At 36.1% G+C, this 14,072-nt stretch overlaps 1 protein-coding gene across 7 annotated transcripts in view; it reads right to left on the minus strand.

Annotated features, from left to right (window-relative positions):
• Positions 1-279: 279 nt before the first annotated feature.
• epb41a (erythrocyte membrane protein band 4.1a) overlaps positions 280-14,072 on the minus strand; it is an 86,152-nt gene continuing 72,359 nt past the window's right edge. For 5 of the 7 annotated variants that reach the window (XM_079878685.1, XM_079878689.1, XM_079878688.1 and 2 more), the window contains 5 exons: positions 9,181-9,309; positions 7,367-7,465; positions 6,870-6,950; positions 6,420-6,536; positions 280-2,940 (listed from right to left, as the gene is read on the minus strand). In XM_079878685.1, the coding sequence (XP_079734811.1) occupies positions 6,438-6,536; positions 6,870-6,950; positions 7,367-7,465; positions 9,181-9,309 (408 nt within the window). In that variant the 3' untranslated portion in view covers positions 280-2,940; positions 6,420-6,437. Of the gene's footprint in view, positions 2,941-6,418; positions 6,537-6,869; positions 6,951-7,366; positions 7,466-9,180; positions 9,310-14,072 lie in introns of those variants that run through there. The other 2 variants (XM_079878687.1, XM_079878684.1) reach the window with 2 other exon arrangements.

The following is a 14,072-nucleotide window of genomic DNA, read 5'->3' on the forward strand; positions in this document are numbered from 1 at the left end:
TGAAGTGATTTCTGGGTTACTATGTTGAGCTGATTTATAAAATGGTTATCTGGACTCTTGCCTTATCTAGAGTCTGAGCTATTAGAGACTTGATTACCATGAAGTCTAGATCACATTTACATCCAATTTTACTTCTGTCACATGACATGTTTCCATGTGAAACAGAGTGTTAAAGGGTAAAAAGTTATGCAGGACTTTTTATCTATTGATTGGATTGTGAAAAATGGGTGTTGGTTGGAGGGGAGGAGTTTAAAAAGAGAGACTGATGTCAACTGAAAAGGAAGTAGTTTCATTTTAATGAAAGATTACAAATGTAATAACCTACCGAGTAAAGGAGACCTGGAACATGTATTAAGAAACACACAAGGAGACAGTAAAGGAGGTTGTGAATAACAAAAACTCATGAAACCAAGTGAAGAATGTGTCTATGTTGGGAGTTTATTTAGTCCATGGTGCTATATTGTACATTTGTCTTTTTTTTTCAGTGATGGATAAAAACAAGCAAAAAACAAATGTGTGATGAGAAGAAAAAGAACCTATGAGGACAAACGTATGATTCTTTTCTTTTCTTCACCCCAGACTAGCATAGGAAAAGAGTGCCACAATGAAGAAAACAACACACCGAACAAACTACAACACCTTGGTCTCTGTACAGGATACTATTTGAACTATTATAAAAGCGTAACATTTGAAAATAGACATTTAAAAACTGGACATACTGGACTTGTCAGCTTGACGCGGGGCAGTATGCTTTACCACAGGAGCCCTTATGCCACCGGCAGTGTTGATGCACAATATAAAATCCACAAAATTCCCACTTCGATTTTCTAGAATTGAATTACTGCACCAGAATAGTCAGTCTTTACAAAAGAATGTCTCAATGAATGACCGAAACATTTTAATTCGCTGTAAGATCCGTCTGATCGCTTTCAGATTCATGTTTGGCACATTTTCTTACCATAATTGCAAATTAACTCCATTCCTGACTTATCAATTCCAATTCATCTAAAAACCCCTTCAGGTTGTGTGTGGATGCTCATTTTGAAGGCTTTGCAGATCTGCTATAGACTCATGGGTAAGAACATACTGCCCCCTCTAGTAGAAAAGTAGAAATATACTGAAAATGAATAGTTATCCCTGCAAATCCCATTTTAAAACTGGCAGGAGCTGGTGTTTGGGATTCTGGATCTAATACAAAAAAAAAAACACATCAAAGCTGCATTTAAGAGAGCAGGGCATCTAAAATGCAAAGTACACACACAAACAAGAAAACAAAACTGATGAAAATAAATAGAAATATCATAGAATGTAGTTTCACTATAATACCCTACCCCATCTTCATTGGACCGCAAATCCATGATGACACAGGATGACATTGCCAATGAAACAAAATAAAATTTACACAAGCCTTAACACAAATATGCAAAGTAACGAAACTTTTAAACACAAGAAAACATCTGAATTTGCTCCAGCATTCTGAATAAAATTAACACATTATTTTTACACCAAGAACAAAATAATACCTTCACATTTAAGAGGAACATAAAATATGGGACTTTACAACAAGATGGAGTTGTGATTTAAGAAAAGTTTACCCAAAAATGAATTTTTTTCCATGTGTTTTTCCAAACCTGTATGATTTTCTTTCTTATGCAAAATTCAGAAATTAGCAGAATGTTCATGCTGCTCTTTTCCCATTCAAAGAAAGTGAATTGGGCATCATAAAAGGTGTTTGTATGAGGAATTTAAATGAAATTTAACCATTGAAAACCTTCCCCTCCTCTGCAGTAAATCTTATTTCCATGTTCGAACTGATGCATTAGTTTCAATTGCGAGACTCATGATAACAAATGACATTTGGCATTATTGATGTTAAACCCTTTTACATTTGAATGTATGTGAACGTAAATGAAATTACAGAACAACAGAGAAGGGGAAACAACTTAATGGTATAGTTCACTCAAAAATGAAATTTCTGTCATTATTTACTAACCCTCATGTCATCCCAAACCTGTATGACCTTTTCTCCTATGGATCGCAAAAGAACATATTCTGACAGAACAACAGTTCTGGTGACTATCAACTTACATTACATTCTCAAAATATCTTATTTTGTGTTCCACAGAAGAAAGTCAGTCATACCAGCTTGGAACAACATTGAGTTGTTGGAATAACATTGAGACTTGGAAAAGAGCAGCATGAATATTCTGCAAAATGTCTTGTTTTGTGTTGAAAAGAATTAAAATATGTGTTTTTTGGGTGAACTTTCCCTTTAACAAGTGTTTCACATTATAAAAGATGCTCCTTTGCCCTGTCTGAACAACAACAGAAAATGCCTGTAACAACATAATCAGATGTATAATCAACCAATTGCAAAAAGAAATAAATTAAGTAAAAAAAAAAAAAAAATACAAATTGACACTTTAGAAAATTGTCCTTTAAATTCCCACCGCCCAGTTGTTATTATGTAAACCATCCCTTTGGAATCCACCCTAAAAATATTGTATGAATTACAGATAAAAAGATGCTCTTTTGTCACTGTTTTACAAAACTATTTTGTAACATGGTTCAGTCTATCATGGAATGTCTTGAACGAGGTGGAGGTCTGGCAGGTTTTTTTTGGAAAAATCTGTCCAAGATGTTGGGAATTGGATGAATCTTTGCTTTGAATTCTGCTTTTGGACGCTGGACAGGAGTACTTGTAGATGCTCAGTTTTGCAGTACAAGATGCTTGAGATCTGACAGATGTTCAGGGTCTGGAATATGGCGGTCACAGACGGCAATGGCTGGGTGGGACATGTGCTGCTACAGGAAGTGTTTTCCGTGGGGGGGGGGGGGGGACTTGGTGGGCATAGTGGGTTGATGGGGAGGGGCTGGATGTGAGGGCTCTTGCGTTGTTTTTTCACATTCATAAACCTGACTGGTCCCGTTTTTTTCACCCTGTGTTGATGTGAGATCAAAGAGTGATCAGCAATCATGCGAGAAAGAACATTTCTGGTCAGGCAAAAAGTAAACACATCCCAAATGGGTCACGGAGTCAGTGACGAAAACTGGGAATGCAGACCTGACTGACAGAAATAATGGTGGATGGTAAATATGAAGACTGAAGCACTCTCTGGCTGAGAGAAAGTTAAGTAAACACTGACGGGGCGAATGGGGTGAACTGGGTCTCTGCACGCACAAAACAGGGCACTGGGGAACAAACTAGCAGGGCAGCATTAACCATTATCCTCTGGGAGTTCTGTGACTGTATACATACCACCCTGACAGCTGGTTAAACAGCACCAGATGCCCAATACCTCACACAAACAGACTAAAAGTCCCACATTTACAGACCTAACTCTGAGAGTTCTTGGACTAGTTTTTCATTACACATACTGTATGTCTCAAAACTATGGACAAAAAAGGATTAAACTAAGAAACTAACTTTACTTTTGATCTGTTGTGTTAATTGTTTTGACTGTAGTCAAAAATCCAAACATTCTGTTGATAATTTTTTGATGTTTGACTTCATTTTGAAAATATTGCAGTGATTCTTGTATTCTAATGTAAGTCTTCATCAGTACTAAAACTATTTGTAAAAAATCATTAATTGAAAAAAAAGAAAAGAAAAAAAAAAAAAACCGAAATAAAATAAAATATAAATATCAGAGAAAAACTTTAAAAACTTAGAAATGTTGCCTTGGCAACTAAGTTGAAGTACTAAAATTACTAAAACAAAAAATAAAAAGAAATATAAATTAAAGCTAAATAAAAATATTAAAAATCCTAATAAAAATGACCATAGCACATGAATGAATAAACTTAAAGTAAAATTTAAATGAAAACTGAAAATATAAAAAGAAAAACTGTCAAAATATTAGTTAATAGTATATAAATAATACTAAAATAACATTGTTTTCATTGTCATCATAGTCCATAAAATCAATAATTTATTAAATGTTGTAGTTGGTATTAAGAACTGATTATTAATATCAACTAATGTCATCTAATTAATAATATGTATCATCTAATATTCCATAAATTCTAATATTAATATCATCTAATTAAATTCTGCATCATGCTACTTCAATTAAAATTCTGGAGCTGAACTGGAATTTAAAATCCTGAATGCCACCAACCCTGCTATATATATATGTATAACAGCAATAAATACGGCAGTATAACAGTGCTGTCCGGGACTGAGGTTTTTATTAGAGCGCAGTTAATGCTAACTGTAAATCATACAGTTTACCCGTCTGTGTCTAATTCTCTGAAATCCTAAGGACTGCTTTCTGTTTGTATGAGGTGTGCTGTGGAGGGTTTCCATCGTTACCATCTTGTTAAGGGAATTTTTGGTTTGTTTGTTGTGGTAAGCTTGCAGTGTTCTGCAATTTCATCACTGTTTTTGGAAGACAAAAATGTCAGAAATGCTGTAATGGGTTTAAAGTAGCACTGGAGAGGGTATGGCTTTATTGACCATAGAAGGGGAGATTTAAATACATCCCATAAACCCATCAAGCTAAGAGACCTAGGCTGCTGAGGGAGCGATGACACAATAATGTATTTGTACAGCAGTAATGCTTTGCTTGAAACACTGAGTACATGCAACATTGAAAGGGGAAGCATGTTACGGGACGAAATCTTCAATTTGGAATGTATATCCTAAAACAATGTTTGGTGATCTTTTTCAAGAGTGTTCTCTTGAAATCACAGACTGAAATGATTTTTTTCTGGCAAAAGTTCTTCTCTTTCAAGGGGAACTCAACACTGTGTCAGTTGCTGACGCTATGGGGACGCGTCTTGCGGAACCCGATGTCACATGTGAAATCACGCAAACCTTATTGGTTATGACTTTAGTCCCTACTGTTGTTGTCTGTCGCTCTTCAAACATATTAGGTTGGCAGCAGGAGTGCCATTCAAATTATTAAACAGCTAACAAAAAAATAGTGGTAAGGAATAGGGTTGTGTATTGCTTAAATTTTAACGATTCCGACTCTTATCAATTCCTAATTTCAATTCCAATAAGGTAAAACAAAAAAACTTAGATATCTTTCATTTATTTTTCATGTCTTATAGCAAAACATTTCATTGTAGCTGAATATCATGAACAAAAATCAATTGGCTAAAAACACCTACACAAGGAACTTTTGCCTATGGTTCAAAAATACCACAGCAAAAACAACTAGCCTAACTAATATAAATTTCAAGCATTATTAAAGACAAGTAAACACTCAGTATTTAAAAAAGAACATAAAAAATTAGCAATCGGAACAAATAAATACAACTGAACAAATATATGATTTTCAGGTATTCAGGTTCAGAAACTAATGAAATGTAAAATAACACTGCACTTTATAAATAAAATTGACATTATAAATATAGTTACAAAAGTTATTCAGTCAAGAAAGAGTGAATTTTCTCTTTGTCTTTTGTTGTTTGATTAGTGTTATTATAGAGACGGCAGCAGGAAAATTAGGCTGCTGACCCTTTAAGAGCTGCATGGATCCATTCAGTGCTGTTTTCCGTGCTGCGCACACATCCAAAGCGCAATCACAGAAAAAGTGATTTTAAACCATTCAAGCGCGAGACAAATCGCGTGCTCTTTTCTTTGCTGCATGCATGTGTAACAGTATAAGTTTAAAATCACATTAAAATCACATTTTCTATAAGCGGGAAAGCGGGAGTCGTCTCGTGTTTGAACCTTTTATACGCACTTGTTGTTCAATGACGTTCAATGTTTAATAAGATTGCCGTGATTTCATACGAGCTTCAGACACCAGGGTTCCGCGGGACGTGTCCCCAAAGCGTCCACAACTGATGCAGTGTACATGCATAACCCAAGATGTTTTTATGCTTTATATAAAGCAAGAAATCAAGAACTGTATTTTTTTCTGTCAGGCATATGAATAAAATAAGCTCTAACTAGAATGCAGAAGATTTAAGCAATTCAGCCACAAGATCTTCAACACTTCAAAACATGTGCATGTCTTATTTTGTAGATACACTGCAATCTCTTATCCTGTCACTGAATTGCTTATATTCACTGATAACAAAAATCAGTAATGAATGAAGGATAAAAAAATAACACAATAACTTTTAATTTACTTCAGCATTTTTTTTAAATAGTTAAATCTTAAAGGAGTTTTCCTCCTTTACAAAACTGCAACTTCCAGCTCAACAAGCAGCACTTTCCACTCAGCTCATTTAATTTTTTTGAGCTTCCTATATAGATCAGAACTGAATAAAACATGCTGAGTGACGACAGAGAAGCATTACAGCAAGATGTCATTTGGCATGCAGATCACTTCAATATTTCTAATGTACAAAAAGTAAATTAAATGCATAAAACATTATTCTCTCTTGCTGTAATCATTTGACTAAGGTTACCGACCCCGGTCTTATAATCACAGGTTGTGCTTGAGCATGTAGATACTAACCTATGTCTCATACAGGAGTTACTCAGGGGTGATCTCTGTTTCCTGATGCACCACCACTTTAGTGACAGACATGTCAGGGTGCTGCTCCTTTGCTTCCTTTATAGCCTGAGCAAGAGCCTGGTGGCCAGAGAGGACAGTATTTAAACCAAACTGCAAGGCTAAAAACATGTAGCAATTGTTCATGTGATATGTTTAAAGGCCCCATGAAATCAAAATTGAATTTAATTAATGCATGTTAGCTTAGCATTGAGGTTATCAGAACCATCAAAACTGATATATGCATTTTGTTTTTAGTTTTTTCAGGAAAAAATATTGATGACATCATCTCTTTCTTAGGGCCATCTACAAATTGTTGTCCAATTAAAAAGCTCTCTAGAATGAGAATGTCTTTAAAAATATTTTGCATCTACTATGTAGCTGACATGGTTCTTAACTGCATGTCCATTTCACCTTATCATGGTCAATCTCAGTGTCTCCAGTGATCACGATTCTCTTCTCGATACGGGTCTCTGAGATCCCGCCTTTCACCGTCTGAGCAGAGAAAGGGAAGAGAACGAGAGAATGAGAGAGCCAGAAACACAGTGGAGAAAATATCTCATCTGTGCACTACGGCAATTTTTTGACTAACTTGCAAAATGGAAAGATACTGTGAAATGGTGATATAAATTGTAATTAACAATGGCTTTATCTCATGTACGCAGCCTTATGGCACCATTGTGAACAATGACCTAACTTAGTATGCAGCACATGCAAATCACTTGTAACTTGGATTTTATAAAGTTTTCTTTATGTTTTGCAGCAATCTTATAATTTTAAGAATTTAAATGAGTTTTATGTTGTGTTTAAATAAGATAATTTAACTTCAATTAGTTCTTTAAGCAGCAGATGGTGCAGGCCTTTCCAATACATTGCAAGTTTAGGCATAATTTGATGTGAAAAACAGGTACCTTGGTGATCTGGGTTGTGGTGGTGGTGCTCACAGTCTCTGAGGTGATGGTCTGAGCACTCAACAGCATCCCAGACTCCTTCTCTGACAGTGCATTAGGCTATTAGCAAACAAACACACATGTGGTTAGAATATTCCTCTATTATATCTTTCATTTTTTATTGTTTATTCACACAGCTATTTCCTAAAACTATGGAGCCCCATAGGGGACATGGTGATGGAAAATACATGAGATGGGAGGGGAAATAATATTTCAATGGAAACTTGCTAAACTTTTGTGTTCTGTGGCAAAAGTTTTGGATTTCCTTGAGAAACTTTGCGTGTGCAAGCAAAACATTTGCATTTTCTCACAGAAGCATTGAAGCAGCTTTTCCTTACATCTCAAATGATTTCAATCACCAGTTTTGTGTTTGCTCTGAGAATGCTAAGTTTCTCAGGGGAAAACATGTTTTGCGCGAGAATGCAAAAGTTTTCTTCATATAAGACAAATGCTTCCTGCTAAAATAAGCAGAAATGTAGTGTTATATAGAAATTAAGTGCAAAACCAAAAAGCCAATAAATGGTTTTAAAATAGTAGTTTTTATTATAATATTTTTTGCCAATAGCTAATATGACCATGAATATTCTAAATTTGAATAATTTGGTTTGAAAAAAATTGTTTTAAATGAGAGTAGAAATGCTAAACGTGAATGTCATGTTATGTTCAGTTTGTTTAGTTATATCATGGACATTTATTTTGTATTTACTAGTTTTCTATCTTCCTTTGTTCATTTTCCAGCACCTCCTTTGTTTCTATGACAACACTATTTTGAGTTTGTTCTGTTCCGCTGTGTTTGATTAATTATCTAATTTTCGTTTGATTTATTTTCTTATTAATTTTTGTCTTCACTCTTTATCCAGTCTCAAATCTATTATGATTACGTCAAGTGAGTATTGCTATAGCCTGTTTGCCTGCGTTGAGGGCTTATATTATTAAACTTGGTGTTTTGGAACTTAATTCTTGGTCTTCATCTGCCTTCCCGGCCATGACAGTGAATTGGTAGCACTTTATTTTATTTCAGTCCTGTTCTGCATGCACATACTATCTACTTATTTTAGTAATCACAATAACAGAGTAATAACTAAGTACTAACCCTGAACCTACCTTTAAACCTAACCATTACTCATGTAGTTACCTTACTGAGTAATTTCTTGGGTAAGTACACTGTAAGTGCACATACTGTAAAATAAAATGCAACCAGTAAGATTTATATGCTAGAAGTGAATTCAGGCATTATACTATAGATTCTGAAAGATGGATGAAAGTTTTTTGAAAGAGATCAAATAAACCCTCATTGTGATGCTGGTTAGACATTCTTTGAAAAACTAGCTTCTGGTTAGGTAGTACAGATGAGAGAAATGCTGTACAACTAATATATAACGCACTCAGAAATGCACACTGGCAGTGACAGCACTGCAATAGATTACAATAAAAACTGAATACATACAGCACAGAATAAGAGGTTCTGTTGTTCTGAATACAGATGTGTGCCAATATGCAAAACTTCCAAAGTCAAATATTGGTCAATTAAATATCCAACATTGACCAATGCCTATCCGTAACAAAATCACTAATACTGTGCGATATGGATACCAATATGTATTGATTGATGCTGATAGTAGTTTGCAACCCAGTGTTAAGTGCATTACATTTGTGACAAATTCAGACAAATACTGGCACAGGAAAAGAAACCCAGGACAAACAAAAATGATGACAGCAACACAGCAATCTTCACATCAGACAACAGGGTTGATTCAAAAATCGACTCCCCTCACCTGTGCAGACTCATAGGTGATGGTCTTGGTCTCTGTGTGGACTATAGGGATGTCCTTGGTGGTGATTTCACTGCGAAGGGAGTTGGTGACATCAGAAATAGTAATAGTTTTTGTCTTCACCACGGGAGACTGTGAAAAGGGGTCAAGACACGGTAGAGAGTGAGTAGAGAATTGCTTTTCTCACTACATTAACTTCACCTCCACACACCACCAATTACCGAACACCATCTGGAACCTTTGGTCAAGTCTTCATACTGTAAGATTGATATTCTGTGCTGACTATATAAAAAAGCTACTAGACAAGAAAAAAATGCATAGTCTGGTGCAACTCTGAATGGTTGAAAAAAAACACACAAAAAAAACACACTAGAACAGGCAGAAAATACAGTCATATATCATAGTTACCTTATCAACCTTTCCAATTAAATAATGTTATTTATGTTGAGTAGAGTGGTTAACTAATCTAAAAACTTTCAATATGGCACACTGATTGTATTTCTTAAATGTAAGTGGTATAAAGTTGCCACCAAACTGAGCTAATACTACAGAGAAATATGTTACAATTAGTGCTGCGCAATTAATCAAATATATCGGAATTACAATTTCAAAATTCCATTTAGTCTACTCCCGGTATGTTTATTTTTTTTATTTTTTTTTAAGAGGTTGAGCATTGTAACCAATCATAACATGCCAGTAGTCTGGATAGTCAGAGAGCTTGTGTTGAACTGAACTAATGTATTTCAAAATATAAACAGGTTTTTCATGTTGCTAGGAGAGTGAATTTGACTGTTTAGTCACTTGATTTACTGATGTATACAACAGCAATACAAGAAGTAATTCAGGAACACAGTTTTTAGCATCTTTTGGATGTTTAGATGGTAAAAAGATGGTATAAAATAAGTATATTAACATAAATTACAAGGAAAATAATTGACAACGATGTTTGACAATGGCAATTATCTCAGTTGGAATGAAATTATGCTGCACAGAAAGGCATCCCCATGGAGCAGAGCCCCATGGACAGCAAAATCTATCAGAGAGCTTCCCAAAACACTCGTCTATTAGGGTGAGGAGTGTTTATTCCAAAACTACATCCTATTGAATGAGATAGCCTGAATGAAGCCATCATCACTCCTAGCTGCCCACCACTCCCTATTACCCATAATTCTCAGCTCAGAAATGCAAATTATGCATTTCAAAACCATCACAAATTACTTTAGTTTTGCTTTTTAATATTTTATCTATAGGCACTCCGCCAAAAAAGCTTTTGATTTAGAAACATTTGACACATTGTAAGTCAAATACTGTTTTCATCCAATAAAGGCGACATCAGGTTGACAGATAACGATGGGAAATTAACGCTGTGTCAAATTCAAGGGCTCACCATGTGGCGCTTAAAGAACAGCTCGGTGTGACAAATCACATTAGGTCTGCAAGTCTCCTTTTACAGTTATTAGTGAATTTAAAAGGGGCCAAACATAAGTCACACAAAGCACTCTATCATTAGGAGCGAGAAACAAAAGAGAGTACTGTATATTAACTTCCTTAACTTCGTAAGCAAATACTGAACAACCTCTTGAACCCCAACACCCTTCAGAGAAAGGGTAGGGGAGGAAAAGGTAAAGGAAAAGAAAAAGAAAAAAAGAAGTGTGTGTGGGGGGAAGGAATATCACGGCTTCGACTACTTCTTAGCCGTAATGACCTCCCTGAGATCCTTTTTCGGCTTCCGGCGAGGTGGCCGCTTCGAGCCCTGACTCCTTGGAGGTGAAGCACTCGCCTTCTGAACCTGCTGCCAACTGGGCTTGGTTACAGGATCAAAAGAGGGGACTGAAGGACACTGACTGCTATGGGGGATGTACTTTTCAAATGCCACTGCCACATAACATTCCGCCTCTCTGAACTTTTGGAACTTTTGCCAAAAAGTCCGGAAGGCGAGAGCGGGGCATCAAGGAGGAAATATCTTTCTTGCTCCTTCAGCCCCAAGAGGTTTAGCCACACATGCCGCTCTGTGGTGACGATGTCGATGGCACGGGCCACTTGCTTGGTGGAGTGCAGGTTGAGGTCTGTGGTGTGGTGGAGCTCCACAACTACATTTGGAGACACCCCCTCGCTTTGGTCAGCATCAGTAGCTTGGCTTGGTACACTTGCAACACCGCCTTCGAGCGCTGGCCGAGCATGCTCCACTCCTAAAGAGATTGTGTGCATCATCTGGAGTAATAAATCACTTGCATGGCGTGACACCTCCTAAATCTAGCTGACACGCTTGTTACTTTCTTTTCTCAAACATACACACGCTAGATTCACATGCATGACACACAGACAGCTTCCTGAAGACAAAGAAGCTGATGAAGTTTTCCATAGGCGGCCTTTTAAAGCCCGTCAGTGCTTTGTTCAGCCTGTGACGTCAAAAATTGTGTGCTTCGGACACTGGCTCACGCAAAGCGCTCCCATAGTGAAGCAGCAGCGTAGAGTTCCACTTCGAAAGGGAACTCTAATTAGTCTAAATCTAATTATGCATTTTTAGGGGGAAATGTTTTGGATTATATCCTTACCACCCAATGAACCACAAAATCTGTTGCAAAAGATATTTAAAAAAAAAAAAAGGTAACATCTTCATAAGCCGTTTTCATTGGATTATATACCACTCTTATAATCCATATATACTCTTAGTTATACTGAGGAAAAATGGATTATGAATATTTGGAATCTTGGATATATATTTTTTCTGGTGTTCTTAAGAGGATCATATGAAGTAGTTGCAGTTTTTTGGGGAATACAGATAATTTGGCTGTAACCAAGAACCATTATGATAATAATTAAGATTTTTTTTTGCAGTGGATATGGGGATTACACAGTAGTGCACAAGAAATCAATAGTAGGGAATGTCATGATGTTCTAGATCTGAAAATGAATTAATAGAAAAGTTATTTTTTACATTTTATTGATTGATTGTACCATGGATTGTCTTTATCATGGAATGGACCTTAGTCAAAGCAAACGTCATATGTAATTTGAAGCAAATGGAAATGAGGATATGAAATATATGAAACTAAATAAAACAAGGCCTGAGAAAATCCAACTGAATGAGAATAATTTGTACTAACTGACAGTGGCATTTATTTACACCTGATACACTAAATAAATAATGCAAATCAGGTAACAGAGCGAACACAACACATATGTACTGGACATAATTTTCAGGCTGCAATCACAGTGCTATGCTATCTAGACACTTTACTGGAACTGTCTCAGTAATCCACCAGTGTGAACCAAACACCTGAAATGTCAAATTAAATATACCATTTTACTCTGACTAAAGTCCTTTTTTTTTAAAGTAAATAAGCAACTTAAATATTAAATCCAATACAGATTTTTTTTTTTTTCAAACTAAAAAAAACAAAAACATTCTCTCACTCATTATGGAGAGAGAGGATTTGATTGTTATACCACACAAGACAAAATTAAAGCTAGCATGACAGTAGTTCTGATTTTTTGTATGCATACTGGAGTCCCAGGGAAGGAGAAACATTATAATATTCAAGGGGTGTGTAATTAAAGCCCTGATAACCTACTTCTAAGGGCTGATAAAACATAAATACACTTCACAAAGAAGTAGACTAGTTTTTGGTAGTATTACAGAAATTGTCCCTTCATTATGCATTGGCTGACAATGGAGAAGAGATCTGCAAAGAGAAGCAAAGTGCACCGTGTGCTGAAAACTTGTCCAGAGAAACCCACTGGTCACATGGTAAAGAAAACTACCTCAAAAGGAGCAACAACAACAACAAAAACAAGCTGCAACTGCATTTCCTGAAGAAATCAGCAGTGTTTGCGAGGTAGTAAAAGAATGGTGTTAAAAGTTTCAGGTAAGCTAGGTTTTAGGATTTCGGTGTGCATAATTGAAAGACCAAACATGAAATCAGTATGCAAATAAATGCATAAAAAAGACCACTCACAACGTAATATGAAAATACTACTGTATGATGACATCAACACTATCAGTTCAACTTTAACTGGAAAACGAATGATAGTTTAGGACGGTCAATGGGACATTTCCAAAATTATAATTTTTTATTACAAAAACAACACTGAAACCTGAAATTATCTTCAAGACAGCGTTTTAGTCTGTGTGGTAAATGTTTTAAGATGAATTAATTGCAGAAATTAAGAAAAATAAGAATAAGAACAGTCTCATTTCAATTCATACTCACCTTGAAAACACCAATAAATAAAAAATAAAAAGTAATTTGAGTGAAATTTAATGGTTATTTTAAGCAGTGAGTTCAAAATGAACTTAAGGTAATCTGAAAAGCCTGAGAAATATTAAGTGAATATTTACACCATATTAAGAAAACATAGTGCTCTTGCATCCAGGGATTTTGTGTCACAGTACATAAATAGTTTAAAATTATAAGCTGTCAATCAGCATCCATTGTGAAGTGGTGAAATCATTAAGAATCCAAGAGGAACAAACAGAAAAACAGGAATGAACTTGTCCTCTCTCCCTCATTGTCTCATAATCCAGAAAAGCTCAGCTCTGCTGCCTCCCTGATATCTATTTATTTTCTTCCACTTTCTCTCAAATGAAGACAAGCCACCACAGCATAAGCGTCAAGACCAGAAGGCTGCTCAACAGGAAGGAGACTGGAGGGCGATGCAGTAACACTGGGTACAGCAGGCAGACTCGGGCAGCACGGCTCTCTTCCTCTGTTGACACATCTATGGAGACTTGGACGGCATGTCCCTGAGCCTCAATGTCTTTTTCTTCATTATGGTCATCATCATCTTCATCCTCCTCCATATGCTGCAGTAGCGGCAGCCCTCCTGGCACGGGCGCCCACCTGACCCTTACCTGCTGTTGCTTCCACGTGCCTGCTGCACACTTCCATCTC

This window comes from Squalius cephalus (assembly GCF_949319135.1).
Source record: "Squalius cephalus genome assembly, chromosome: 8".
NCBI lineage: Eukaryota > Metazoa > Chordata > Actinopteri > Cypriniformes > Leuciscidae > Squalius > Squalius cephalus.